The sequence below is a fragment of the Anolis sagrei genome, chromosome 3, assembly GCF_037176765.1.
Source record: "Anolis sagrei isolate rAnoSag1 chromosome 3, rAnoSag1.mat, whole genome shotgun sequence".
In the NCBI taxonomy this organism is placed as follows: domain Eukaryota; kingdom Metazoa; phylum Chordata; class Lepidosauria; order Squamata; family Dactyloidae; genus Anolis; species Anolis sagrei.
In genome coordinates, this window is record NC_090023.1 from 108781764 (window position 1) to 108807402 (window position 25639).

Here is a 25639-nt window from a genome sequence, read left to right on the forward strand (position 1 = left end):
CAATAAAATCACTGGGAGGTCAAAACAATAAAAAGGAAGGAAACATGAAAGGAAGACACACCTGTGCTTTTCTTCAGAAGGTACCACAGCTCTGCAATATCCTTGTACAGCAAGGAGATCAGACTTAAAGTCATGTTGCCATAAATCAATTCCGTGAAAAATTCCTCCCTGGTTGATGCCCTTGTCCCCTCTGAGCCTCTCTTGAAACCACAAGGAAAGCTCAAAACTGCACCTTTCACAATAAGAGCCAAGCTGAATGGGACACAATACCTTTCTTCAAGTTACAGGCAGAGCCAGTGTGTCTTTCAACAGGACCAGAGGTCCGCCAAAGGGTTAGCTATTTATTGCTACTTTCCCAGTTTCCATTTTATATATATTGACTTCATCTGCAATAGGCTACGCTTGGTTGCGCAGAATGTGAAGATGACACAGAGCAAAATCAAACAGCTGAGAAACACATCGGTTTTTTAAAAACCAAATTATCTTGGAAATCCTCCTGAAGTGGCTTGTCAAAAGCCTCCCTTAAGGAACCCTACTATAACAACAGGGTAACCTATCAAGTAAAGCCATCTCTTTTTTAGCCAGAAAGGAACAACACCGATCAGCTGACAGCTGCTTCTCTCAAGCTTTCTAATGACACAATCCTTTGAAATGAAATTGGAAGTTCCACATTTAGCTAGTAAAAATCCCCTGGCCTCACATTTGCACTGGACTCTTGAGCAATATGTTCAATATCCAGCTTCACAGAAACTTTGTCCGAAAGAAATAAGAGCAATGAGAATGCACGTATTTAAAATATAAAATCACAGATGATCCTCTTGAAGCATTTCAATTATTTTTTTGTAAAGAAAAACCAGTACGTTCCAAGTTTCTTCCTCTTTTTGTTCTAAACCAGTGTTTCCCAACCTTCCTAATGCCATAACCACTTAATACAGTTCCTCATGTTGTGGTGACCCCCAATCATAAAATTAGTTGGTACTTCATAACTGTAATTTTGCTACTGTTATGAATCGTAATGTAAATATCTGATTTGCAGAATGTATTTTCATTCACTGAACCAAATTTGGCACAAATACCCAATACGTCCAAATTTGAATACTGGCGGGGTTGGGGGAATTGATTTTGTTGTTTGGGAGTTGTAGTTACTGGGATTTATAGTTCATCTGCAATCAAAGAGCATTCTGAACTCCACCAATGACAGAATTGAACCAAACTTGGCACACAGACTTCCCATGACCAACAGAAAATACTGGAAGGCTTTGGTGGGCACTGACCTTGAGTTTTGGACTTGTAGTTCACCTACATCCAGAGAGCACTGTGGACTCAAATAATGATGGAGCTGGACCAAACTTGGCACGAGTACTCAATATGTCCAAATGTGAACACTGGTGGAGTTTCGGGCCAATAGATCTTGACATTTGGGAGTTGTAGTTACTGGGATTTATAGTTCACCTACAGTCAGAGCATTCTGAATCCCACCAATGATAGAATTGGGCCAAACTTTCCACACAGAACCTCTATGACTTGAAGTGATTTGCTGACGCCCTCCAGCCTCACACACTCTCCCTTACCTGCACATGTGCACCATGCTGCCATGCACCAAGCACGCCTGCTCTGCTCTCCTCACTTGAAGTCTCAGAAACAACTCTCTCCTTGGCTGAGAGACTGGCTAATCACAGCAGAGGAGGGCTTTTGGTGGGATGATTCACCACCTGTTTCCAAAAAGGAAGAGAAGGACAGGCAGAGAGCCTTTTCTGCCAAAGAGTTTCCTAAGACCATCAGAAATATATGTTTTCTGGTGGTTTTGGCGACCTCTCTGAAACCACCTTGCAACCCCCCCCCCCCCCAGAGTCCCGACCTCCAGGTTGAGAAACATTGTTCTATACTCTCCACAGGTATGAGCTAAAATAAGATGTAGCATCCTTCTAAGAGTCATCCTAAAATGACAAAAATACACTTGACTACATTCATTTTAAAAAACTATGCAGGAAAGGCTAGACAATAATCTCATGAATTGCTTTTATTTGTGCAAAGAAGTTTAAGGAAGATGGTATGAACCAAGTAATTCTGAGAAATTTGAACTTTCTTTGCATTAGTAACTGTAAAATCATAAAAGAAATAAGTTTGACCTTCAATATAGTTTGAGATGACTATGAACTTTACCCTACCAATGTTAAGCAAAGTCTTAACTTCACTTGATCCTTTTAGGTAATTGCTACAACACAGATTATCTGTTAATTGGCAACCTCAAGATTATTTACTAACAGTTTCAGACTCAGTAATACAGATGGCCAAGACAGTAAATGAAAGTGACAGAAACTACTGTTTTAAAAGATCCAAAGAATTAAAAAAAAAAAACCCAATGCTTTTTTGGTGCAAGAACTGCTTCCTTAATGTTACCAAAGGTCAATGAGGGTATGGTACATAAATCATGGATTAGCAATTAGGTCTATTCACACAAAGTGTCCAAACAGGAACTCCAAATTTCCTCTTCCTTGTATGTTTCCATATGGAAAAGCAATCAGTTATTGTGCTTGAATGTCCTGATTAAGCAGTGGATTTTGAATAACAACCTACTATGCATCTGATAAAGAACCATAGGCACTCAATAAGCTATATCTAACGTCATGCTTCTGATTCTTTATGTAAAGCAGGGCCAAAATGTTGAATTAACAGTACTTGATAATACTGAGGGCCCTTCAACATGCCATATAACCCAGAATTTCAAGGCAGATAATCCACCGTATCTGCTTTGAACTGGATAATCTGAGCCCACACTTCCATATAATACAGTTCAATGTGGATTTTATCCAGCTGTGTGGAAGGGGCCTGAATCATCTGGAAACACAAGTGTCAACTTGGGTAGAAAAATACCCTCTAACAAATGAACAACCAGTGAGGCACATTCTTTGATAACCTAATTGTCAATTGGAAACACAACAGAAGCAGAGTTCCTGCTGTGTGTTCATTTCATAAGAATGCGAGCCTGTAAAAAATATCTAGGCTGGATTTTTAAAAGATTATCTACAGGTGGTTCATGTATATTTATCACAATGACTAGAATGTGAGACAAATGACTTCAATGTGAGAATGGGCCACCGATAATCTTATCAGCTGTGACAAAAGAGAAATTTGGATGCAAATAATCAAGTACAGAGTAATCTTATGAAAAAAAAAAACAACAGTACTTGCTAACATTATTTTTTCTAATACTATTTTTAAATATTAGTTGGGTATTCCTTATCTAAAATGCTTGTAACCATACATATTTTTGATTTTTTTGAATTCTGGAATATCTTTATTTGCACATACGTACATAATGAGATATCTTGGAAATGGTACCAATCTAAATATAAAATGGACTTATGTTCTATATACACTTCATACATATAGCCTGGAGAAAATGCTATATATTATAAATAATTTCGTGCATGAAACAAAGTTGGTGTACATTGACTCATTAGAATGTAACAACAATGTCATTATCTCATCTACTGTACTCATGTTGATGATTTTGGAGTATTTCAGATTTCAGAATTCCGAATATGAAATGCTCATCAGATCACCAATCCTAAGATTCCATAGCAAACAGCTATGGCAGGTAAATGGGATTGCAATACTAGGAATATGTAGTGTGAAAAGCTTTTGGCGGTGAGGGGGCTAAAAGAAAATGACTTTTGGTGGCAAGGGAGGCAAGGGGGAGGAGCAGCAAATAAGAGGAAAAGGTTGGAGGGGAGGAGAAAACCATGGAACCTCTCAGTATGCTTTGCAGAGCCCCAAGGGCACAACCAAGCACACTTTGAGAACCGCTGCATTGCATTAGTATATCAGCTGCAATCTATTAGTGTGTCATGTGAACGTAACAATAAACCTTTGCCATCAATATGAAATGTTTGGAAAGCTCTACTCTAGATGGCCTCATCCCCACCATTAGGAAGGGATGGATAGGGGTTCCAAAAACATCAGCACCTGTCCATTCTGAACTGGCTGTTTATCTATGTCATTCCTTCAGAAAATGATGGCTCCTACATGGGGGGGGGGGGGCTTCCATTTACCCTGCATGCTTGCTTAAATCAAGACACTGTTACACACATCGTGACTTCAGTGAAAACCTCTCCCATCTAAATGAATCCCCGGCAAGACTGCAATTTCTTTATTGCTAATAGGCAGACTATGGGAAAGTAGAATAATTGAAATTGGGATCGGCCCCCTCCACAATTCTCGCAATATCATTTTTGCATTAGAACAGGAGTGGGCAATGGCGAAAATCCGCAGGCTACATAAGCCATCAGCACCCCAGGAAACTTCAGACAGCTGCCCCAATCAATCACATCTACTCCTGCCAAAAAAAAAGGGGGAGGGGGAACCAATTTTACCTGAAATCATTATATGGGGGAATCTCCACCATGTTTTAGGGGCCATCCTCTGCCAGGGAACTCTTTTTTAACAACAGGAATTAGTGTTCATGTCCTGTTGCAAAAAAAGACCTTTCCTGGACTAAATATAGTGTAAATATGACCCTCAATTCCAGAGAGCAAAAGCTAATGTTGAAAATGTTTACAAAAACTATTTTGACGCTTGATGGGAATGCCTAAAGCCAGGTGTCGGTGGTGGCTGGGAGGGCCTTCGCACAATTGAAGCTCGTGAGCCAGCTGCAACCGTACCTCATGAAGTTGGATTTGGCCACAGTGGTCCACGCCTTAGTTACTTCTAGATTGGACTATTGCAATGCACTCTACGGGCTGCCCTTGAAGACGGCCCAGAAATTCCAACTGGTCCAACGATCATCAGCCAGACTATTAACTGGTGCGAATTACAGGGAGCTGTCAACTCTCCTGTTTAAGGAGCTCCACTGGCTGCCATTTATTGCCCGGTCCCAATTCAAGGTGCAGGTTCTTACCTACAAAGCCCTGAATGGTTTGGGACCTGCCTACCTGCGTGACCGCATTTCCTTCTATGAACCCACACAAACCCTTCAATCTTCCGTAGAGACCCTTCTCTCGCTCCCACCTCCATCGCAAGCACGACTTGTGGGGATGCGGGAGAGGGCCTTCTTTGTAGTGGCCACTCGGCTCTGGAATTCGCTCCCCAAAGATATTAGGCAAGTCCCCACCCTGGCGATCTTTAGGAGAAGCCTGAAAACTTGGCTGTTCCAGTGTGCCTTCAATGATTGAATGTATGATAACTCCTGACCAAACTCTGCATAAATGCCCTAAGAAGCACTTTATTTTCTAGTTTGTGCAATTAAATCTTACCTTATCCCTTGGATCCCCTGTCCTGATATATTACATTGCCCTATCACCCAGTGGTTTTAAAATTTTAACCTTTGAAATTGGCCCTGCCCACTATGTTCATTTTTAGTGTTTTAATGTTTTGATTTTATATTGTTGTGCTGTTTATTTATATTGGTTTTGTATTTTATGTTGTTTTATTTTCTTATTTTCTGTTGTGTTTTTGTGTTATACTGTGCTATTCTATTGATGGGCGTGGCCTCATGTAAGCCACCCCGAGTCCCCTTGGGGAGATGGTGGCGAGGTATAAATAAAGATTATTATTATTATTATTATTATTATTATTATTATTATTATTTCCTAGAATGCATTTGCGGACATTCTAGGAAAGGCTCTTTGCCCACCCCTGCAGTAGAACTATTGGCTTCTCAAATGTGGGTTAGAGGGATCTTAAGGGAATCCCAAATAAGGGGAAACAAAAGACTAGAACTAGCTGGTAGCCAGTGCATCTGTTTTAACAAGCGAGGGTCCCTACAACTGCCCCTAGTCATCATTCTCTTTGAGTATTTTAGCTGCAACATTCAGGACCTGCTGTAGTTTCAGAGCAGTTTCCAAAGACATCCCACATAAAATGTGTTACAGTAATCCAAATGAGGTATAATCAAGAAATGTGTCACCATGACTAGATCTGATGTCTAAAAGAACAGTGGCAACTGGCACACTAGTTTTAGACTTGCAAATGCACTCCTGGCCACCACTGAAATCTGGGCATCAGACTCCAAGTTGAGTCTGGAACAATATCCAAGCAGCGGGTCTGGGATTTCAGAAGACTGTAGCTCCATCTAGCACAGGAAGAGTCCCTATTTCCTGATCTATTTTTTAAATGAACTGACCATTCAAGAATGAAATCCATTTGCAGTGCTCTGTTCAACAGCACAGAAACTGCCAAGTACAGTTGTCCAAACAGTTCCCCAGATAAGGACAAATAAACTGCACAAACAGCTCTGTGCAAGGGGGAGCGGAGAGGAAATTTACACCAAATTATTAATTATGCCAAATTTAACCATTATATCTCTTTTTCAAAGATAGGAGGAAAAGGCCTTCAATGTTATTCTGCTTGTGTAAAGGAAATAAGCCCTGGTACTTAATGACATTAAATCACATTTAGCAAGTAATTAAACCTCATGAGAGCTAGGAGGATATGAGTGGTTTGAGCATTAGGAGACCCATTGTTCAAATTCTCACCCCACCATGGAAATGCACTGGGTGACCATGGGCAAGTCATACTCTCTCAGCCTCGGAAAAAGGGAGTGACACACCTCTTTTGAATCAATCCTGCCAAGGAAACCCTAGGATAAGGTCATCATAACTCAGAGTTTACTTGAAGGCAAATAAGGAAACAACAAAAACGACACTAAAATTCATAAGATATCCATGTGGCTGGGGTGAGGTAAGCCTAGAAAAATGTTTCAGCCATTCCATCATAGCAAAGATGCATAAGAGGCATTACTATGAATTGAAAAGGAAACAGCACCTTACCTCAAAGGAGCACTTTAATCTTGGAAGAAGTCATTTTTTAACAACTATGACCATTCTCTTTACCTTTTACTTTTTAATGCAGCACTTCCTGTTTAGTTCAAGCATGTAACAGACTCGCAAGACTGACAATCATCACTTTTAATGCTGCTGTTTACACTGTTTCTTTATGTGCTTTTATGATAGGTACATGGGTGGGGTTATTTGCATAACAGAGACACCAACAGGAAGGCAACAGGAAAAAATGATCCTGTTTGGGAAAGGGCATTGTACTTCACTGTCCTATTACATATTCCAGTCATTCTTAGTGGGGCATGGAGATGGGTCAAAGCACACCTCAGGCAGACAGCAGCACAGCAATTGCTAACCCATTATACACACAGAAGAGTTGCCTAACTCTTTCATTTGAACAGATTTCTCTTCTCTGGCAGCTCAGAAACCACTGAATATTTATTCCTTTCCTCTGGCTGTGTCTTGGAGGACAAATCCAGGAAATCTGTGTGCCTCTGTCTCAGTCAAATATTTTTCTCAAGGCTGGGTCTATTCAGTAGCATCGCTAGGGTTGATGTTAACTCATGGACTTTTTCATGTATCAAACCATATCATAATATTGTAGCTAAAAATCAGAAAGTTGATAAAACCAGCAACCACAATAAACACTACCAGAAACAAAAACAAACATGCCTACTTGCAATATGCACACCTCAGGCATGTGATTTGAAGTACTGTAATGGAGTAATAGTGACTGCTCAGACTGCATGTGTATGAAAAGCTTCCTCCTCCTCCTCCTCCTCATATTTCTTGAGCATAATACTTTTCTGGAGATGCTCTGGATTAATCTGACCCAAGCAAATTTGGGCAGATTGAAGTGTGATAAAACTCTTACACGAGTAGGAATTAGAGTATAATCTAGCAGTTTATTTAACACTCTTCTAAGAGAGAGAAGGCGGGAAGAAAAGGAGGGAAGGTTTCTTACTTTTTCACAGTCATTTCTGCATTTCAGATTTGTGTTTGTAACTACAAGGCAGGAATGTGCAATGTCCATCCCTTGGGTAACATGCATCCTTCAAAGGAATGTCATTCAGGGAGCAGTTGCATGGGACTGAGCTGTTTTGCATTTGAGCTCAACCCTGGAGAAGACATGCACAGAGGTTGCTCTTTATATGTTAAGAACACCCTGAACTAGTTAGAAGTCAGCCCTGGACTAGTTAGAAGTCATCCTTGGATATGGCTTTGCTTATATCCTAAATCCAACCTATGGTTTGAATGACTGGACCTAAAGCCTTCCCAAAATAGAATGTGGTTTCTAGGCTGAAAAAATCCCCCTATCCTGTTGTAAGGGATGTGTGGACATTTATTCAGTGCTCCCTATAAGGGGCAAAACAGCTTTTGGAGACAGCATATTTTAAAACCCTTGTGGTCTTGGAAAGGAAAAAACACCACGTGACATGAGGAGCTCATGTACTGGATACAGAAAGTCCCAAATTCAATCTCTGGTGTTTATAATTATAGAATCAAGAAGAACCAATCTGTGTTACAAGCATTTCATTTTAGCAAATTGATTTGTCTAGAGCAGTGGTTGTCAACCTGTGAGTCCTTGTGTGTTTTGGCTTACAACTCCCAGAAATCCCAACCTGTTTACCAGCTGTTAGGATTTCTGGGAGTTGAAGGCCAAAACATCTGGGGACCCACAGGTTGACAACCACTGCTCTAGAGGCAGCAATGAAGTCTTTGCAAGTCTGCAAAATCTGTTGCGATCCTGAAGTCAGTCTAGAGAAGCACTTGTTCAGCAAGTGTCCCACATTTTTTTTAGCAAGTGTTCCATTTCATATTCACACCTCAGCTTCTTTTTTCAATTACTATAGTATGTACATGAACAAGCTCCTACCTGATAAATCATGTAGTTTCAAGCAATAACTATTACAAGAAGATCATGATTTTCTATGCAACTCCCTCTAATCATGAAAATTACTTTAAAAGAAGCTGTGTTGCCCTTTAAGGAAATTAACCAGGGGCAGAGTAAGAAGAACTGCAGGGACATCCATTTGGCTTCCACAACAGATAACTTTGTTCTATTACTCTGCCCAGGCATGTAGCTGGGGGGGGGGGCGGCTTGGGGGGCGGCTTGGGGTGGTCCGTGAGAAGGCCTTACCGGTACATTATTTAAACTGTTATGTTTATTCATATCATGATCTGATCGCCATGCTCAATATATCCCATATGTATGGGGGTATTGGGGTAACAATACAAAAGGTTTGCTAGGGTAGACCCTCTTTCACTCAGACTCAGCCTCCTCCGAACCAAGCTCAGCCCCCCCCCCCCCCCCCCGAAACAAAATCCTGGCTACAGGCCTGACTCTGCCACTAGATGCAATATTTTGATAAATGCTTTCATCCGCATGGCCTCTCAGTGGTCTGGTGACTAAAAGTGCCAGGAGAGATGGGTTACCTGCAGACTCTGAAAGTGGCTGGAAATATGGGATGAGGGTTAGTAAAATTACACTCATAGCGTGGCAGACATTACAGACAACTATCTTTTCATTTGTGATTTCAGAGAATATAAGGAAACAATTGTTACAATTCCTTCATCTTGACAATGATAAAAAAGAAGTTTCAACTTACCTTGAGCTGCAGAAATTAGCCAAGAGATATAGGTAGAGAAAATATGATAGCTTTCCATTTCTTCTACCGAAATTGCAGAACAATCCATCTTACCCACAATCTAACAAAGAGTACTGTATATGTTTTCCTTCTTAGCCCCCCATAGTGATTCACTTTGTCATTACTTTTTTCATGGCAAAGAACTGCTTTCCGGAAAACTTGCAGTTGTACAGAGCAACTTTATAATTGTCTCCTCCCTATTTGCAATGCTTCCGTTATAGTTATAAAATTGGAAACTAGATGTTTGCATACAGTAGGTGTACCCAACAGCTGGCAGGTTATAAAGGCACACCTTCGAAACTTCAGGATGAAAACTGAACCAAAACAAAGTATAAGGTACCAATGTTTTCATTTGAGTCTTTCAGTTATCCTTTTTCAAAGGTATTCCATACATATACCATAATCCTATCCCATATATAGAACAGCATGACTCATGGAAGGAAAATTCCAAAATATTTATGAAATTGCACCATGATCCCTACTAGGGCTTTTCGACCATGTTCCTTACTTTTGCTTTCCTTATTTACCAACACATCAAACTTTAGAAAGAGCCATGTAATGCTGAATGTTTGGTTGTTTTTTTTTAAATCTAATTAGTACTGGTATTATCTTTCCATTTAATTGATTTGTTTTAATTGAGCAACAAAATCAAAAGAATGAAAACATTCTATAAACAGAATATATGGCGGGGAGGAGATTAACCCTGTTCACTGCCACGTCATGAATGATGGTACTGGTAGAATTAGTGCATACATGTGTCCATGTGTGTTTGCACTGGACTGGAGCTGTATGATGCATAAAACCAATTGTAACCCAATACAGTCAATATAGGACGAAACAATTTTCATTGTGTTTTTGTTCAACTTCCTGATTAAGGCTGGAGAAAAGAAAATCTGGTGCATTGAGTGTGTCTGTTAGTTACTTTTAGTTCTCTTTGTTTTACTTCCTTATGTTTCTAGATTCCTGATAATGTCGCCAGATCAGATCAGAGTAACAGTAAGAGTATATGTATACTAGATATACGTTCTGGACCTCTTACATTTTACTACCAATAGTAACTTCTACTGCACCATGGATCAACATCTCCTTCTTCTCCACCTCCTCCTTCTACTTCTACTTCTTCTTCTTCAGATTTGGTCTCAAACCCACTGGATCCATGAGCTGTCACTCCTTGGTGCTAGTTCTTGAAAGAACATGGCACACAGGGAAGAATAAATCTCTATCAAAGTACAACTCTTAGTTTAACTGCAGAAGCACACCCTATCTGTTCCAAACAATATACACAGTTCACTGTGCTGTTTGTTACAGAATGTGCAATTGTCTGGCTCCAGTAAATCTCAGTCCTTTTTATATATCCTGCCTTTTCATCAAGAGTAAGGCCCAAACCGCGTAAAGCCTAGGCTAGAGGCACAGCAGCACAAGGAAACAGGTTTCCTTAATTATCTCAAAGGAGCCGTGGTGGTGTAATGGGTTAAACCCTTGTGCTGGCTGAATTGCTGACCTGAAGGTTGGTGGTTTGAATCTGCGAGATGGGTCAGCTCCAGCTTCTCATACGGGGACATGAAAGAAGCCTCCCACAGGATGGTAACACATCTGGGCATCCCCTCGGCAATATCTTTGCAAATAGCCAATTCTCTCACACCAGAAGCACCTTGCAGTTTCTCAAGTCACTTCTGACATGATAAAAATTATCTTAATACTTGAGGAGAGTTTAGCCCAGGCATAGGCAAACTTCAGTCCTCCAGGTGCTTTTGACTTCAACTCCCATAATTCCTAACAGCCTGATTTACTTAGGCGATCCCTCATAGTCCAAGGATGATGGTCCTCCAAGGTTGGTGTCCTGGCAGTGGGTCTGTAGGTGATTGTGGAGCCCTATTCTTGATCTGTATGTTCTCCCACAGTGAGGGTATCGATTTCCAGATGGAAGGCGGTCCCGGTCGGGGTTGGCTTGACACGCCTTCCTCTTGGCACATTTCTCTCTTTCGCCCTCTATTCGTGCCTCTTCAAATTCTACAGCACTGCTGGTCACAGCTGACCTCAGCTTCAGGCCCCTTCCTCTTTCCCCTCAGCTGCTTAAGTTGCTGAGAGGGAAAATGAAAGGGCCTGAGGCTGTTAGGAATTATGGGAGTTGAAGTCCAAAACACCTGGAGGGCTGAAGTTTGCCCATGTCTCCTTTAGCCTCAGTCATTTTCTTCAAGGCGAACAGGTTGCAAATTGGAACATACAAATCTCCAGATCCTGGTAGAGAGTGCTTCCACCCTTATTTTTGCATGTTTTTTGAAATGCTGTTAGATTCTTTAGATTACGAGAGACAGGATGTATGAAAAAAAATCAACAAATAAACAGTTATATTGTTACTGCTAGAAGTAAGAATGCTAGCCTTTGTGTGAATCATCTTTATGGAAAACAATAGAGAAACCAAACTATTTCCCCCCAAAGGCACTCCTAAATTAAACCAGACTTCCTGAATTATCCAGATATTTTTGACTACATTTCCTACAGTCCCTATTGACATGAAGTCTGGGAATGATGGATGTGTAGTCCAAGACACCTGGAGTGTGCTAGATAGGTGTAACCCGCTTTGAAGTCTTTCCAAGCTGAATTCTTAGGGCTTGTTTACATTTTGTTACAGCAGTGGTTCCCAACCTTTGGTCCTCCAGGTGTTTTGGACTTCAGCTCCCACAATTCCTAACAGCTGGTAAACTGGCTGGGATTTCTGGGAGTTGAAGGCTAAAACACCTGGATGACTAAAGGTTGGGAACCACTGTGTTAGAGGATGACTGAGCAACCATTACCCATTGGGAGAAATGTTCCCATCATGATGATACAGTTTAATGTTACCCTTATAAATTTAAAAAAAAACATTAACTAATGAAAATTCATGCTCTGCCACATCTTTTTTAAGAACATTAGATAAGAAGTGTGCTAGAAAGCAGAACCTGGAAGACCTTTTTAAGACTGCAATTTCCACAAACTTCCTGCTAGCATAATCAGTGGATATGCTGCCTTGATGATCCCAGAAGCTATAGTCCAAAATTATATATCCCAGGTTTTAAATCAGGCAACATGGCTAGGATCTGTATTTCCACTTGTAATCTGAATGCTTCCTTAAGAACAAAACTGCAGCATGCTGTTGTTATGTGCCTCTAGTATTTCCCAATTTATGGCAACCCAAAGGCAAAGTTATTGGAGTATTTCCTCGGTAAGATTAGTTCAGAGAGGGTTTTGCCTTTGCCCTTCTCTGATGCTGAGAGAGTGAGACTTTCTCAACGTCATCCAGTGTGTTTCCATGGCTAAGTGGGGATTTGAAATCATAGTTCAGTGTTCACTACACCGTACTGGCCAAGCCTGTAGCCAGGATTTTGATTCGGGGGGAGCTGTTTGATTCGGGGGGGGGGGGGCTGAGTCTGAGTGAAAGAGGGTCTACTCTAGCAAATCTTTTGTATCGTTACCCCAATACTCCCATGCATATGGGGATATATTGAGCATGGTGATCAGATCATGATATGAATAAACATAACAGTTTAAATAATGTACCAGTAAGGCCTTCTTGCAGACCACCATGAGAATTTCGGGGAGGGGGCTGAAGCCCCTCAAGCCCCCCCACCCCACCCCGGCTACATGCCTGGGCTTACTACTATGCATGGCTGGGGAAAATGTGTTAGAAATCCCTTGGTGCTGTGCACAAACACAGATTTCCTATACTGTGATGATGTTAAGAGAAAATTGCTCCTGAGAAGAAAGAGGATATACATATACAGCTCTCCTGACTTTTGACACCCCAATTTCCCAGTTCTTCTAAGGCAGCGGTTCTCAACCTGGGGGTCGCAACCCCCAGAGGGGTCGATTGGCCATTTCCGAGGGGTCGCGACGAGACCTCCTTTGGCCACGCCCCCTCCGCCTCCTTGCAATTGCTACCGGGCCCCCAGAGGCAACGCAGGAGGTCCCAGGCCCGGCGGGGAGGCGAATCTGGCGGCGAGGAGAAGGAAGAAGAGGAGGCCACGCCCCCCGCAGCAAGGCCTGTACCTCCATTTAGATTAACCGCCAGAGGAGAATGGAGAGGAGAAAAGGCCTTTCTGCTGCTTCCCTGCCCTGCACTCTTCTCACTGTCCCTCGAGGCATCCACTTCTGGTGGAAGCCTGGAAGAGCAGCGAGAGGAGCGCGGGGCAGCAGGAGAAACTTTCGGGATGCTCTTTGATGGCTCCAATCCTATTTTCCCTACTTCCCCCAAACCTCTCCAGTATTTTCTGTTGGTCATGGCAGTTCTCTATACCAAGTTTGGTTTAATTCCATGTTGTTGGTGTTTTCTTTTTGACAGCAGGTGAACTATAATTCCAAGCAACTGCAACTCCCAAATGTCAGGGTCTGTTTTCCCCTAACCTTTCCAGTATTTTCTGTTGGTTATGGGAGTTCTGTATGCCATATTTGGTTCAGTTCTATTTTTGTTGGTGTTCAAAATGTTCTTTGATGGTAGCTGAACTATAACTCCAAGCAACTGCAACTCCCAAATGTCAGGGTCTATTTTTCCCAGACTCCACTACTGTTCAAATTTGGGCATGTATGAGTATTCCTGCCAAGTTTGGTCCAGGTCCATAGTTGTTTGGGCTTGCTCTCCAGATGTAGATGAACTACATCTCCCCAAAATCACTGTCAATTCCTCCCAAACCCCTCCTGTATTTTCTGTTGGTCATGGGGGTTCTCTGTTCCAAGTTTGGTCCCGGTCTGTAATTTGTGGGGGTCTCAGTGGTATGTGGAAGTCAGATCTGAATCAGTTGGAGGCATTGCAAATCCCATCATCTGTTGTCCATACTCCCCCAAGCATATTGTTTTTGTGATGAATCACTATGCTTTAAGTATGTTCAATTTGTAACAATAAAAATACATCCTGCACATCAGATAGTTACATTACAATTCATAACAGTAGTAATAGTAGCAACAAAAATAATTTTATGTTTGGGGGTCACCACAACATGAGGAACTGTATTTAGGGGTCACGGCATTAGAAAGGTTGAGAACCACTGTTCTACGGAATCTAAGGTTTGGTGACCCATGGTTGGCTCCTTCAACCATGCACTGCCTCTTTTCCTTCCTCTTAGTCAATCTAGTGCCACCTAGCGTTAATTCCTACATTTGCAATCTAAAAAAGACTTCTGTTTTTCCAACTATTTTCAGTGTTTAATAGTCCCTAACATGCTGAATAAATGAGGGAGGCCTGTGTCTACTACAGTTTTAAGGCCCATCTGAATGCCATCATCTAAATGAACAGTGATTGAAAAAGTAGGTGGTATTTGCCTCTGAGGTGTAACAGAGACTCAGATCACATTACCTCTTGGACAACTGTGAAGGTGGAGAGGGTCCTTTTGGCCTAAAAGAGACCAAATTTGGTCCCTGGCAAAGCCTGATCTGCCCCACCATGAATCTGACACTTCCAACAGTGGAATTCACACACCTATCTGATCACTTTAATATGGTCTTGGTCAATAGAGATACCATAAGTGCTCACTTCCTATCCTTTTTCTTAATAAGAAACAATAACTTCAGTGGTGACTCCCAAGTCTATTTTCATGTACATCTCAAAACACTGTTTGTAAGAATGTTATTGTGTGCTTTCAAGATGTTGCCAGCTTATGATGATCCTAAGGAGAACCTACCATTGGGTTTTCTTGGCAAAACATGTTCACGGGGGTCGATTGTTGCCTTCCTTTTTTGTGTGTGTGTCAGGAGCGACTTAATGTCAGGAGATACTGCAAATCACTCCTGGTGTGAGAGAATTGGCTGTCTGCAAGGACGTTGCCCAGGGGATGCCTGGATGTTTTGATGTTTTTACCATCCTTGTGGGATACTTCTCTCATGTCCCCACATAGGGAGCTGGAGCTGACAGAGGGAGCTCATCTGCTATTTCCCCAGATTCGAACCTCCGACCTGTCAGTCTTCAATCCTGCTGGCACAAGGGTTTAACCCATTGTGCCACTGGGGGCTTCAGTGAGGCCGAGAGTGTGTTGCCTTCCTGCGAGGCTGAGAGTGTGTGACTTGCCCTAGCTCACTTATGGAGCTTTCATGATGGAATGTGGATTTTAGCTCTGTCTTCCAGGGTCTGAGCTCAGCACTCAAATGACAACACCATACTGGCTCTCAGTTTATGAAAACAGCCTTCAAAAATGCGTATGCACTCTGTGAAGCAGCAAATACACAGTGTAAAACAGTGCTTGGGGCAGCCTATACATAGGAATGGCATTTCATAAGCTATAGTCTTCCTTTGATGTACTGATAATAGTTGACTAAGAGTACATCTTCTATACTGTTGAATTAATGCACTTTGACAGCATTTTAACTTCACTTGCTCAATGCTATGGAATCCTGGGATTTGTAGTTAGGTGAGGCAGCAGCCCTCTTGAGTAGAGAAGACCAAAGACTTTGCAAAACTATAATTCCAAGCATTCCTTAAAATTGATTCATGACAGGAGTGGTGTCAGCCTGCATTAACTCTGTGGAGTAGATGCACCCAAGAACTAGTAATCAAATTTAGCTATAGGCATGAGTCAAGGCTATCTTAGAGACTGTCTGTAGATATATCTATACCAGTCCCCTTGCTTCATTACAATACAGGCAATTTAAACATGCATGACACAGGTAAACTCAAACAAGTAAAGAGAAGTTCATCCAATCCACTTTCTAACCTTGGATCAACATCAGGGTTGTGCACAAAACACACAGAAAATACAGCTAAGCAATCTATGAGTTGAATCACACTAGGTTTACCCCATACATTACTTGCCCTGTTTTTATTATGTCCTCTCCTGGTCTAATCAAACTTAACAAATGGCTATTTTATTCCTACAGCATGCCTGTTGTCTGACCATGGCAAGATTGGGCTTTGAAACATAATCTATTTCTAATTATTTATATTTGTAATAAGCAGGTGAAATAAAGTTATCACCATCAAAGCAACAGACAAAGACTATTGAAATGAAGCTTGACACAATCCTGTAAATCTGGGTTGTCACACCTGAACCTCACACCGCCCCCCGCCACCCAGTAAAAGAAGCAGCTGTTATACTCTTGAGCTAGGCAGTGGTTCTCAACCTGGGGTCCCTAGATGTTTATGGCCTTCAACTCCCAGAAATCCTAACAGCTGGTATACTGGCTGGGATTTCTGGGAGTTGTAGGCCAAAAAACATCTGGGGACCCCAGGTTGAGAACCACTGAGCTAGAGGATGATTCAACTGAGCAAGATAACACAGCTGATTCAAAGTAATAATGTGTCTATAAATGTCTAATGCTAGTTCTGATACAGCAAAAAACTGACTGTAATTTTAGTTTTCTTTGTTTTCTAAATTCATTTGTGATTTAGAATGTGTAGGATGCAGGCAAGATTCTTGGAAAGGTGACAAACAACTCATTCTTATTTTATTGTTCCATCTCCTTCCTATCAAGGTTGTGTTAACTCTAAAATGACTCCAGAAAGTTTCCATTTTTTTCCATAGTTCTCAACGTTGGGGAGAGGACATTGTTCATCTCCTGATTCTGTGGGATTCTGCTGTTTTGCCAGAAAAAGTCACCTATAGAACTTTTCTTTTGAACAAAGTTTACAAGGTGGAACTCCTTGGTGTAGCATTTTGTGCACTGGACTATGTCTCTAGTGATGAGGGTTTGATCCCCATTGGACTGTGGAAACCCACTGGGTGATCTTGCACTAGTGATATACTCTTAGCCCCAGAAAATCTCATGATAGGTTCACCTTAGAGTTACCATCAACAACAGTCCCTATAACTTCAGTCTGCAAATCATCTGGAAACACCAAGGCTTCTTTTATAGAAAAATGCAACTCACAACTAAAAATAAAGTATTTGTTCACATTTCTGACATTCTGTCTAGATCTTGGTTAAATGCAGTTTTGTCTGCACCTATTAAAATAATCCTTTCAGATAGTTAAATACTGAACTCTCTGTGAATCTGAACATGCATTTAGCACACCTAGACCTAAGAGAGGAAAGGTAGGCAGTTATCTTATATGAGAATATATATCTTGTACAACAAATTTTAAACAGTAGAAGAAAAAGAACAAATTATGCATCCATGTCCTGATTTTGTTCCAACACTGTAAATTTTCCCATGTAATTTGTAAACAGAAATGAAGCAAGTGACCTAAATACAATATACAGAACTACATATCGCAAATAAACGACATACTCCATTAAAAGCCAATTCCAATTCCTATTCCCCCCCGCTTCCTTAATGTCCCCAATTTTTAAAAAAATCAGTAAAGGCTTATCTAGTTACACATACACACAGAGATAAGGTAACATTTTACAGATTTATATATCTCAAACATGAGCATAATGCTTAGTTACAAGAGTACAGATTCTGAAATCAACTTACAAGAGTTCTCACCAGACCAGGTGTGGCGTGAGTAACTTTGTCCATGTTTCCTTGTACGATATCGTTGTACTGTTGCGGACAAATTGTGGACAGCATTGCTGACTCTGCGTACAATGCGGTTACGATTTTCCTGTCCTTCTCTTGAATATCTACGTTGTGACATTGTCTTTACTGTCACATTTAATATTTCACACAATAAAACTCCCAACAAATCTTCTTCTTGTTGTCTTTAGCATTCAAGGCACTACTATATTAAAGTAGTATTTTAAAAAATAGTTCCTAGTGCTTACAACATAGAAATATGCAATATAGTTATTTGCACCTCACATCTTGCATTTAATGGATTCAAAAATATCAGACACAGATTAACTCCTGTCCAAAGTGGTGGCTGATATTCAAAACATTTTGAATCATGGAACGCACTGACTCTTTTCTTCAGTAGCTGCTTCTTGAAGACAGAAGTCTACAATCAGAAAGAAGGCACACTGTACAGAAGAGACTCAACCTCTAAACTTGCATTTCAGATGCTGGATCCAGATTTAGTTTTAGCTGCCCACCAGAACTGTAAATGTTGCTTGTTTTCACCAAAGAAGCTGCATCCAGTTTCACAGAGCATCTCTTTCTCAGATGTTCTGACACAATGTTAGAGAGTTCGCTGTCATTCCCAAATCAGTTTTACCGTAGTGTGGATTTGCAGTTTTCTTCTAAATGCACGCCAGTGTTCTTCAATTGGCAAGCAACATCTTCAGCTTTCACTGAAGGTCCTCTTTGTATATTGCTGCATCTGTAGTCAGTGAGGCAGACACGTACCTCGGAAATTCTGATTATACTTTCTGCATCTATTTATCCAATATCCATACATCTTCTTGAATTCAGCCCTGTGCTACTGATTTCAACAAAGCAGAGGAAAATATTGATGCGAGGATGCCGCAATAAACAGACATGGTAAGAAAAGGAATTCCTCCAAGAAATGTAATTGCTCCTTCAGTTCCCCAGTGCTGCAGCTAAGCAATTTAGAGCCAAAGTGGTTGTTTTCCTCAAAGCATTCAAACCAGAAATATCTTAAGAGAACACCTCCCAGGAAAATTCAATCTCAACACAAACTGAAGTGGGAAGGAAGGGAGGGGATAGACACCACTGCTATCTTAAACCACACCAGGAAGTCCTGCAATGTCTGTTCTCCTCATCTCATTCAGTACAGAACGGAGAGAGGAAACTGATTACGTTGCTTTCTTGGCAGTAACCCCTTTCTATGAAAAACATTTTGCTGTGAACATGCAGATAACTGGTATTTTCCCACAACAGAACATTGGTGTTTACAACTATGGTGCTGAGCGACCTCGTAACAGTACAACATACATGTACAAAATACATGCTGGATTTGGTACTGCAGTATGTCCACTGTGTCCATGGTATCAGAACCCGCAATTTATTTATCCAGTTCCAATAAAATATGTTCTCTCTAGCCAATTTTTATGTCCTCAAGTGAAATATTATGGGATTCTTGTTCCACAATTCCTTCATTTTGGAAGGTTTTGTATTATCTGTGGTTTTGCATATCTGTGTGAGGTTCAGAAATGTATCCCTTATGAATACAGGGTTCAGTCTGTATTACACTACTGATGCTTCTTACATGAGAAGTCTATATGACAAGCAATCTTAACACTTTACTATATGCTTGCATTTTTCAAACCTATTTTTATACAGAAGTGAAAATGTATTACATAATTCTCATTTATGTCATAGAGATATACAGAAAGCACTACTTTGTCAGCCTGACCACTGTATTAAACTTTCCTAAATTTTCAGCTCTCCAGATGTCCTGGACAAAAGCCCCCATTACCTGCACCAAACAGGTCTATGCAAACACATAATAATCTTTTCAATGAATGTGCCAATGCATGTTGAATGGGATCTTTCTTCCTCAAGGCTCAGTAATTACAATTACTTCATTACTTCTACACATTTTACACCTGTGCTAAATAATATTTTTTCTTATGCTTCTTATAAAACTAGCAATCGTGTGTTGTGGAGGGGCACACCACTGTCAAGGAATAGGGTATCTCACCCCAAAATGGCAAGATGAGACAACAGTTTTCTGTTCTGGCTATAAGACAAAACACATTGTGTTATCGTTATTTCTAACTGTACCTCAAGAAATTGCAAGATGTATTTGTCTTCATTAAAAGTTTCTGATACTCCTTACTGAACTTTATCTCCCTTCTCTTCTGACAACCTACTTCTTCAATGAGACAGAAAAAAATATTTCAAAAGTTGGATGATGGTGTAGTCCTGTGATTCAAAACTACTCTAAATCAAGAGCAGATGTAAATTCAGTTGCTATTCACAAATTTTTAAGTGAAAAAAATCACCTAGTAAAATGATAAAGGTTTCTCCTTGTCATTAAGTCTAGTTGTGTCTGACTCTGGGGGTGCTGCTCATCTCCTTTTCTATCCCAGGAACAATATGCTGGTGCAGGTTCAGGTGAAGAAAATTATTGGGCTTCCCTGGACAGGTGCGATCAGGTCTTGCCCCTTTTTTAGCCAAATGAAGATTTTAAAATGCATTTTAAAAAGCTACTGGAAAATTTTAATTCATCAATAATGTAGGTGATGTGGGTATAAACCTACTGTCCACAAATCATCCAATTGCATTTGGAAATCTGAGTTGCCTTATAGAGTCTACACAAATGCAATTAACAGTCTAAAAGAGACCCACAAGGTAGATAGGATGCTGGATTTGTTGCAACAGGTGGTAGTCAAGATCATTAAAAGTTTTCCCTCAACTAGGTTTAACACAAATAATGAAATCTGATGATTTCAGACACCTTCACTATTTCCACAAGCAGCCGGTATGTCTAACAGAAAATGAAAATGGGGCAATAACCTTCAGTGATAAAGCAACTGTGATTGCATTTTATTTCATTTATCTCCACAATGGCTATGTCTGTTAATAAATCAGAAGGAAATGGGAAATGTGACAACATCAGGCGGAGAGAAGAAAAAAAAATTCTGACAGGGTGATCCAGGGTGTTCAAAACAATGATAATAATCATAACCACTCAGGATTTCTTTTTCCATTTCTATCTAACAATCAACAGCAAACTAATTATCACCTTAGAAGACAGCAATATCCCACAGTGTTAATTGGGAGCACTGCATGAATGACACCTGATCTTATCCTCTCCTGTGAAAACAAGGGTGGGGAGGTGATCAGGGACTCAGAGCAATATGAATTTTGAAGGACCCAGTTATGATGTAAATAAACCCTTTTGACCTTTTCAAAAGGTGCCAGTTCCATTTAAATGCCCTCTTGCTGTTTGTTTTTCTGACACCTTTAGAATTGTCAAGAACCATCCCTAGGATTTTCTCACTGGATAACAAATCTGAGTTGATATATTCTAAGCATCCATGAGAGCCATGGAAAATATGGTTCAAAGAGTGTTTAAAATTAGAGTGCAGGTTGTATATCCCCAAATGCTCCAAAATTACCAACAATGGTATCTGAGATAGCAACACTTTTGCTTTCTGACGGTTCAACATACATTTTAGTTCATGCATATTTTTTAAAAAATATGTATTTATAAGTGTAAGGTGGTATATGAAACATAACTGAATTTTTAGACTTGGGCCCCAAGTCCAAGCTATAATATATGTAAATGCTTCAAATATAGAAAATATCAAAAACACTTCTAGTTCCAGCATCTGCAATAAGGAATACTCAGTTTGTACTTAGTGTGGAAAAACAACAATGACGGTTACTTAGATAATTTCAGGTAAGTAGCCGCTTTGACACTTCCACTTGTTTTAACTTGATTAGTTAAACAGAGAATCCTTTGACAAAGGAGGACAAGGATACAGAAACCATTTCCTCAGAGGAAAGCAAGCAAACAGAAACAAAAAGCTTTTTTTGGTGAGGAAGGTGTTTAAAAATAGATAGGAGCTCTGATTACGTGAGAACTAGACGTTGTGTCTGAAGAGATTAAAGAAAGGACTCTCATATTTGAATTGTCAATTTGACTGAGCATTGCAAGAGGAAGCCAAAGTGATTTTCAACCACAGTTGACCAGCCCAAGGTCTAGGGATAGAAGGGGTTACCTATATTTAGTAAAATCTCACATTTCATGTTAATAGGTTCTGTCTCAAGAACAAAGCCATACAAGCAATAACCAGTCCAACGATTATCTTGTACACAAAATAATAAAGAAGGGGGACATGCTGCATTTTAAACAAGGGATGGGAATTTTGCCCTCTTGTTACTGGACTACAAAATATAGCATTACTCATTGCTGGGAACTGAAGTCCAACAAGATTTGGAGAACCATGCAATTCCCAATCTTCCTTTTAAGTGAGTCAAGTAAACCAATTGGTCACTTATGTAAGACAAACACTGCCATGAGCACCATCTTTTATTTGTAGCAGTAAACCCTGACAGATTCTGACATTTCTGAATAATTTTTGCTGCCGCTTCAAAAGGACACACACCTATAACCAGGCAAAGTGAAGTGTTCAGCTTGGGAGAAGAATGTTTTTCCATATAATTATAAATCTGAATTTTGGATGTTCCATAGGTAGATAACAACTATATTTAGAGCTGTACCAGGTCTTAGTAGCTCAGGCCAAAGGTGATTCACATATTCATATTGAGTCCCCTCAGGGAGATAGGGTGGGTTGCAAATAAATTATTATTATTATTATTATTATTATTATTATTATTATTATTCTGATACAAAAACACAGTATGTCACAGCAAACAAGATCTATATGCTGGATTTTGCATCACAAAATCACAAGTTCGAACACTTCCCAAGTATCTAGGACTGTGTGATGTATTTTTGAATGATGCGCGCAGATCCAAGTAAGGTGGCCTTTTGCAGTTGACAGATCATGATTTTGTCAATGCTTATTGTTTCCAAATGCCAGCTGATATCTTTTGGCATTATTATTATTATTATTATTATTATCATTATCATCATCATCATTCCTCCTACTCCTACTTTAACCAGAAGAAAAAAGCCTGTTCTTTTTGTCTAGGAGCTTACTGAGTACCTTCAATGACGGGACTACCAGGTTGGTTGGTTGGATGGAATGAAATATTATGGGAAGAGAGGAACCTAGGAGATAGTTGTTGGAAAGCAGTAGGATGTAATGTCTTCTGCCATTCCCCCAAGCTATTCCCCCAAGCAATAATGAAGAACATTGACCCAGATCCAACTTTGGTATAATAGTTATGCAACTCCACATTGCATCAGTGGTTGTACATTTACCACACAAGCGAGGAGCCCAGGACTTTTTGCACAAGTGATTCTCTGTGCAAAGGTCGGGACTTTACACACATGCCAACTTGGCAATGACTTGGTGCCTGAGTTTATTTTGACCATCCACAAATCGCTGGTGGATGCCAGCGCTAAATGGCTGACCAACTTGTCCATTCCTGTTGAACTATATCACGCAGCACTATGTTTGTGAGCTTTTCCCTCTTTTACCACTGAATTCAATCTTGGCCACCATTCAAACATTATTCCATATATAGATGGACCACTTCTGTTGTCTCAGGCAATGTCCTAGGATGTATTTGCACCTGGTTGTTGAAAACAACAACAACAAAGATTGCCCTGCTAAACTTCAGGTTGCTTTCTTGATCAGTTTAACTTCATTCAGGGAGGGCGGAGGGCTAGGTTATTGCCTTGTTTTAAGCAAGCCTTAAAGATAGAGGTGGAGGCTTTCATTTGTACAGCCTTCCTTGAGCCAGAGCCTCCAATGTGCTAAGCCACAATGTGCATTGTACCTAGCTCAATATATCTGGAAGACTCAGGATTGATAACGGTGGTTTAAAGAAATTTAAAGAGGATGATAGCTGTTTCTCTTTTTGAGATATGAAAGATATCCAGTGGCAGAAAATGTATAAATATGTCTTCACCTGCCAGCATATGGACAGTGATATTTTTTCCAAGACTGCCTTTGATCCTAGAGATAAGTGAAACAGCATATAAGGTTTCACTGAACTAAGGGAGCATTTTGATTAAATACAATATGACCTTCTTATCCACGGACTCAATAGCCATGGTTTCACTTACCAGACTCCAAAAAGTGTCCCACCCAGAAGTGTCTGTGTCTAGTTCCTCCAGTGTGATTTTATGGTATTCCTCTGCCCCAAGTATAGTCAAAATATGGGGTTCACTATTATTGGTGAATGGAGAGTTATGGAGATTATCCCTCGTGGGTACAGGAATCATACTACACTCCAAACTAACCCAAGCCAATGAAGGCAACAGTCCTTATTCTCCAAAGAAGGGAGTTACTTCCTAAAATTGAAGAGTGCTCATAGAGTTCATTATCTTATGCTGAAAAGAATGGGCTGCATGCATCTTATCCTTATACACCCAAGCCACAACACCCAAGCCACAACTATAAGTTCTTTTTCCCATCTGAACTTAGTAAGAATCCCAAAGATCCTTCAATTTCCTTCAGGTTCTACTACTATTCCCCTGAGTCAGCTCCAAGCTGCTGAAACTCAGAGCAACCGCAGCTGCCACAGATCCAAATCTTCCCCTTGCACCTGCACTCCACATAGGAGAAAGCCCTCATTCATTTCAATGCAAAAGCTCCAATCACCAAGATTTCCCTTTCAAGGATTTCATTGTGGCATCACAGCCCTGAGGCTTAAAGTTAAAGTTGAAGACTCTGACTAATATGTAAACTATGAGAACCAGTGGTGCTGAGAGGTGGGGGGGGGGGGTCATCATGTTATATGTTACTGTCTCCCTCCGTACATGCAAAAGGAAGGAGTTTTCTTTTGTATCCCATCTCCCATGATACAACTGACAGTCCATTTTTATCAATATCATATATTCATAATAAAACCCTCCAAAATGTACATAACAATATATTGCTTTTAAAAGAACTATAATTTCAGAGCTTATCTTTCCATATTCCAGTTCATAGCATAAAAATTACCACTTTTGACCAATAATTCCCAGTCCTGTTATTTTTTAATGACAGCTTGTAAAATATTTCATTTCAATTCTCTCAGTTTTTTTCAAAAATAGAGCAAAATATAAAACACAGACATGTGTTCTCATTAGAAGCACATAATGTCAGCATGAAAATTAAAATATGTAGGACAGCAGCCAACTGAAAGAGATGCAAGCACAAAGATGCTTACACAATACAATAAAGAAGTCAAGAGTAAATAAAAAAGAACACGTTGAGTATCCCTTATCCAAAATGCTTCAGGAGTATTACAAAATGCTGGATAAGAGATACTCAAGTGGTAGTCAATATATTTAAAGCTAAAGGCATGTTGCTTTTGCAGTCCCTGGAAGATTTTTTATGTGGCCTATTTTTCATTAGTTTATTTGGGCCTGTGGCATGTTATCAGAATAATGCTATGAAGGGTGAGGTCTCTTTTTGGGTTTGGAACCGGAAGTTGATGGCAATCGTGGTCGGTGGGCTGGTGAGGCGTAGCGAGGATGACCGAGGTCCCAGCTCTCCTGCCTCCGGTGCTTCTTCTGGGTCTCGGAGCACCTCTTGTTCCAGGGCTGAGGCTTCTCAACGAGGCGCAGCACTTCAACTGCTCCCAGCCGCAGCAGGCGAAAGAATGAGGAAGCACTCCATCAAGGACTCAGTGCTCCCCAGTGGCTGGAATTCGAACATACCTTCATGAGCATACCCTCATGAAGCTTAAATTGCCTCTGTGTTTGTCTATATATGTTGTGTGTCTATGGCATTGAATGTTTGCCATATATATGTGCACTGTAATCCACCCTGAGTCCCCTGTGGGGTGAGAAGGATAGAATATAAATATTGTAAATAAATAAAATAAATACATTCT

At 40.4% G+C, this 25639-nt stretch overlaps 1 protein-coding gene across 8 annotated transcripts in view; it reads right to left on the reverse strand.

Annotated features, from left to right (window-relative positions):
- The window catches only part of MCF2L (MCF.2 cell line derived transforming sequence like), a 131457-nt gene that overhangs the window by 71724 nt on the left and 34094 nt on the right, over positions 1-25639 (reverse strand). For 2 of the 8 annotated variants that reach the window (XM_060769632.2, XM_060769629.2), the window contains exon 1: positions 62-264. The exons of 4 other annotated variants lie outside the window; for them this stretch is intronic. In XM_060769632.2, the coding sequence (XP_060625615.2) occupies positions 62-134 (73 nt within the window). In that variant the 5' untranslated portion in view covers positions 135-264. 2 more of the 8 variants (XM_060769626.2, XM_060769631.2) reach the window with 2 other exon arrangements.